This window comes from Trachymyrmex cornetzi, unplaced genomic scaffold (genome assembly GCF_001594075.2).
Source record: "Trachymyrmex cornetzi isolate Tcor2-1 unplaced genomic scaffold, Tcor1.1 scaffold325, whole genome shotgun sequence".
NCBI classification, from domain to species: Eukaryota; Metazoa; Arthropoda; class Insecta; order Hymenoptera; family Formicidae; genus Trachymyrmex; species Trachymyrmex cornetzi.
Window position 1 is genome coordinate 1,477,865 of NW_017297951.1, and position 4,904 is coordinate 1,482,768.

At 30.0% G+C, this 4,904-nt stretch overlaps 1 protein-coding gene across 2 annotated transcripts; it reads right to left on the reverse strand.

Moving 5' to 3' along the window:
* Positions 1-604: 604 nt before the first annotated feature.
* LOC108762876 (TIP41-like protein) lies at positions 605-3,300 on the reverse strand. Of its 2 annotated transcripts, none has more exons than XM_018510086.1 (6): positions 3,225-3,300; positions 2,663-2,899; positions 2,406-2,585; positions 1,967-2,189; positions 1,743-1,901; positions 605-827 (listed from the first exon to the last, which is right to left on the reverse strand). In XM_018510086.1, exons 2-6 carry the CDS (start codon positions 2,839-2,841, stop codon positions 630-632), a joined length of 939 nt encoding a protein of 312 aa, XP_018365588.1. In that variant the 5' UTR covers positions 2,842-2,899; positions 3,225-3,300; the 3' UTR covers positions 605-629. The 2 variants fall into 2 exon arrangements, with proteins under 2 accessions (XP_018365588.1, XP_018365589.1); XM_018510087.1 differs by lacking the exon at positions 3,225-3,300 and adding an exon at positions 3,046-3,118.
* Between the last annotated feature and the right edge of the window lie 1,604 nt (positions 3,301-4,904).

A 4,904-nucleotide genomic window follows, 5' to 3' on the forward strand; every position in this document is an offset into this window, starting at 1 on the left:
CTTTCAGGCTAAAATTGAGATTTTAATACGACGTATACTTAAATAGAAAAGAAACAAAGAAGTAAAACATAATTATATTTTAATGCATCTTATGAAATTAGATAATAAAAATAGTTGCAATGTTTTGTTTAAATATTGATATTGTATTTTAAAATAATTTTTCTGTACTATTATATTTTTTAAAATTTATTTTAAAATAGAAGTATAAACTATATTTTTAATTTCATAACGCTGTTTTGCTGTCCCTATTTTATTTTTATTTAAACGTAATTTTTAGTCCTTAAGGTTATTCTAAGATTGTGTCAGAGATCGTTCTTCTCATTACTGGTATATATGTATAGTTCCATTCATGAAAAAATATTGTTAAACAAGTTAACAGTTTTACTTGGGAAATTTTTACTATAAAACAAATGAAAAAAAACACATAATACTAAAGTGACAAGCATGATTAAAATCAATTGTGAATTCTTAATATTGATTTGAGAAACAGTATTATTTTATTGTTTTCACTTTTCAATATCATATTTATTCAAATAATGAAGCAAAAATCTATGTATACAATTTCCAATTATTTTTTTACATCAATCGAAAAAATAACGTCGTATAACATTAAAATCTTAACACAAAATTTAAGTAATAGAACTGTCTGCTGTATGTTCATCAGAATGTACTAATTTTGTTTCAGTCATAATCATATTTTGTGCAGCTGTATCTTCGTTTAATTTAACTTCTTCTTTTTCAGGTACCATAAGCTTGTCATATCGACTTCTAATTAATGGCAAATGAGGTGCTATCGTACTTGGTTCCAAGAAAAGTGCCGGGGAAACCTTACGAGGGAATAATACATTTTAGTTCCCATCATCCATTCATTTGTCAAAATTGCAGACCATAGACATTTTTCAGCAAGGACATAGACAATTAGAGATGTGCGAATCAAGGTTTTTTAACTCTGAATTAAATATAATTTTTTTTTTCGAATCCGAATTGAATCTAGGAGTTGATTTTGTATCTTGAAATGAGGTGAATATTACAAAAGTAAGCAAATTCACTAGAATATTTATAATCTCATTGGTCAACACCTAATGTATATATGCATTATTAATATATTAGGTGTTAAACTTAATTCCTGCCGTTTTTCGTCTCCAAAATTGATTTGTTTCGAAGGGAAGATGAATGAATACCTTAATCAAAGTAATTTCCTCCATTTTCTCCTTTATTACTAATTAATAATGCTTTATTAATAATACTTTGATTAAGGTATTTCCCTTCGAAACAAATCAATTTTGGAGACGAAAAACAGCAGGAATTAAGTTTAACACCTAATATGTATTTTACATTCGAAATTTTCGAATAGTTTATGTCCGGATCAGTGATTCATATTTGAATCGAATCTTATTTAATTTGATTCGTATTCAAATAGTTCACTCATCTCTATTCATAATGTAACACAGTGAATTATTTCATTCTTGTTTACCATTGACAAACAACAAGGCTATAATGATCCACCGTGTTACATTGTGTCCTTGCTGGAAAGTCTTCTTTAATTATTATCAATTCTAAGTTAATTAAATAGAATAACGACATATTACATCTTACACAAAAACTTCAAGAACAAGGGCGAATTACATTATCAATTACATCTTACATTTTTATATACCTTTAACATACTAAACAAATAAATGCTCTTAATCTTCATTTAAAATTCGATACAAAATATAATATCATTATGTTGCATTACTTACACGGATATCTTGAACTTTAGCTTCTCGTGATGTAAACTCACGCAATAAATAAGTTTTCCCAAATTCGTGGTAAATACGTGTATCATTTATTCTTAGCATTACATTATCGATTCTAAGAAAATACCGTAATAGTATAAAAAAACTGGTAGGCATGACTCTCTACACAAAAAAATTAAGAGGATTAACTTTGCTGCATGTTATTAGAAGTATGTGAGATAACTTACAATTTTGACTGAATTAACAGCAATGCCATTATCATGAAGTTCATCTTCAAACAATGTTAAATCATGATAAAACATAATCTTATCCCTCTGTCTTAATTTATCTATATCAATTCTCTCATTTGTTTCTTCGATTTTGAAACCAGATATTGTACCAGTATAATTAGTAGTAAATGTCCAATCAAAAGGTTTAATCTTTTCTTCTAAATATTCACTACTTTCTGCTCTGTTGATATATACATGAATTAAAATTATTTATAACAACAGTTGTTGCATAAACTTATTGGCCTGTATTCAAAACACACATACAATGATGTTAGCGTGCTAACATATTATACTTAACGTTACACAATTATAAAATTTCAGAAATAAAAGCACGCTTTTATCGATAAAAGCACATTCTGAATACGGGTCGTTAAGTTTAGAATTATATTATATATACCTCGATTCTTTCCATGCTTCTGCACAAGCAAGCTGCACATTAATTTTTCCATTAGAAACATATTTTAAAGCATCTAAAGCATTAAATTGCAGCAATGCTCCATCTTCATGCTTCAGAGATAACACATTATTAGGAAACACCATATCTGGCATATGTGGCAATTCTAATGCATTATTATATCTGTAAGGATAAGAAATGCATTTCTAAGAATTCTGATATTATAATATTTTTAAGATAATGATTAACGAGCAACATACACGCAAAATTGACAGGCATTTGTGTCGTCGGTACCGCAGCCATTCTCGCTTTTGGAACATTTAGAATGGAGTATATGAGATTGGGTGTACTTGATACGCCATGGAGGGCAAATATGTTCCTCCTCATTTACCGGTAGTCTTAAAATATCGATACCACCATGCACTTTTATAGCTGTCATTTTAATCCAAAATCGAGAGGTCCTTGTTATGAAGAAAACTTGGCTAGGTTAGGTAATCCTGAAGGAAGAAGGGAAGAATCAAATCAACAATTAGATTTCTCTCTCTGATAATTATCATTCGTTTTAATAGTTTCATAATTGTAAGATAAAGATTAAATTTGTACATTAAACATTATAAATTATACATTATACCAAATTAATTACCATTAGAATATTACCAAGCATTAATGTCTACTTAAAATATCTATAATTAGGACATTTTTGCAATAAATTAAATTATCTTTTTTAGAAATATTAAAGTTTTGTTCTTCGTATTGTTTTATTTTCATTATATTTACATTATACCAGCCAATGATTTTAACAGTTTGTATATTATTGTGTACCTTCTCGACGTTCTCTACCGTGCTAGATTAGATAACCTCACTAAACTTTATCATGAACTAACAAGAATACAGTAATGCTTACTCCCGGTCCTCCAGGCATATCCAACTCAAGGCCCGTCTACAATACACGGAGTAAGAAGTAAGAGTAAGAAATTGACCAATCACAGTCGAAGAGAAGAATAATCGACTGTGATTGGTCAATTTCTTACTCTTACTTCTTACTCCGTGTATTGTAGACGGGCCTTTAAAGGCTGCGGTCCACCTGACGCTACAAACGCTTCGAAGCGTTTGAGCGACCAATCAGAACAAAGAATTTTACGAATTGACTAATCAAAGAACGCTTCGAAGCGTTTGTAGCACCTCTCTGCATACGCACACACGTGGTGCAGATCAGTGCAGGTTGCAGCCATTGCAAGTGCAGATGAAAATGTTAGCGCTATCTATAGAGAAATTTTCAGTAGAGAGAAATGGAGACAAAAGCGCGTAATCACTAGGGTTGCCAGGAGATCGAGTCAGTATCTTGAAACGAGGTGAAAATTACAAAAGTGAGCGAATTTACTAGAATACTGATAATTTCATTGGTCAACACTTGAAAAAGGGATAGTTTAATGGGTCCTTAAACGATCTTTTATGAAATTTTAATTCCACATCTCTTACATATGTAAATAAAAATCGTTGAATTTTAAGGATTAAAAAAACTTTTTCTGACTTTTTCTTATTAAATATTTTATGTAAGTTTTTGGAATCTAAAGTGTGACAATTCGTATTATGTATTTATCGCGATTTCAACAAGAAATGTGAAGAGCGGCACACGGCACGGCCTGCTTGTAAAATAATAACGAATATTACGAATAAGTAAAATAATATATTCTTTATATTTTTAATGTTCTCCGATCAATAGGGGCTTTATTACACGGTTTCTACTTTATTTCTTAGATGCTTTACGCATTCACGCAGCTCACGACCATCTTAGTTTAATTGTGTTACAATAAGTGATTATATCAGTTTATAATAACCCGGAAAAAATATTATATATTATATATATATCTATATGGACATATTTTGTACTTACATATAATTATATGTGAAACATTTTTCCCGGGAATTTTATGTTATACAAAATCCGTGCAGTGTACACAATATATTTTTAATAAAAGATTGACGTCTTGCTATTCTTTTATAATATTTAAATTGCTGAATTCTATCATTTACGTTTTATTTTAAGATAAAAGAGTTATTTAGTATTTATTATTTTAAACAACTATACTTCTAACTTATTACTTGTATAGAATATTATCAACCTTTGTTTAAGTATGAATCATTTAAAATATTTTAAAAGTGAAAATTGAGCCATAATGTATCGTTAAATATCAAAAATACCTCACACACGCGAATAATTATCAGTTACGTATATAAAAAGCGCAAATAATATAGGATTAAACCAGTGCCAGAGATTCCACATAGCAAAGCGCGAAATGTACGACGATACCCTTTTGTCAAAATCATGTAAAATATGAATAAATGAATAAACCGTGAATGTTTTTTATTCGCAACAGTAGAGTAGGATATTTAAACGGCGCAAAGCGAACAGCGAGGAGTGGGGGAACGTGCCGCGCGGCGACAATAACGACTACGTCATCACTTCGGCATTCGCCCGGCGACCTCGGAGAGAGACGGACG

Excerpts from the sequence above, each read along its gene's own strand:
- LOC108762876 (XM_018510086.1), bottom strand. The coding sequence starts at position 2,841 with ATGACAGCTATAAAAGTGCATGGTGGTATCGATATTTTAAGACTACCG. Across the intron at positions 2,190-2,405 it reads GAAGCATGGAAAGAATCGAG|AGCAGAAAGTAGTGAATATT; the intron begins GTATATATAATA and ends ATATATCAACAG. Across the intron at positions 1,902-1,966 it reads CTGTTAATTCAGTCAAAATT|AGAGTCATGCCTACCAGTTT; the intron begins GTAAGTTATCTC and ends TTTTTTGTGTAG.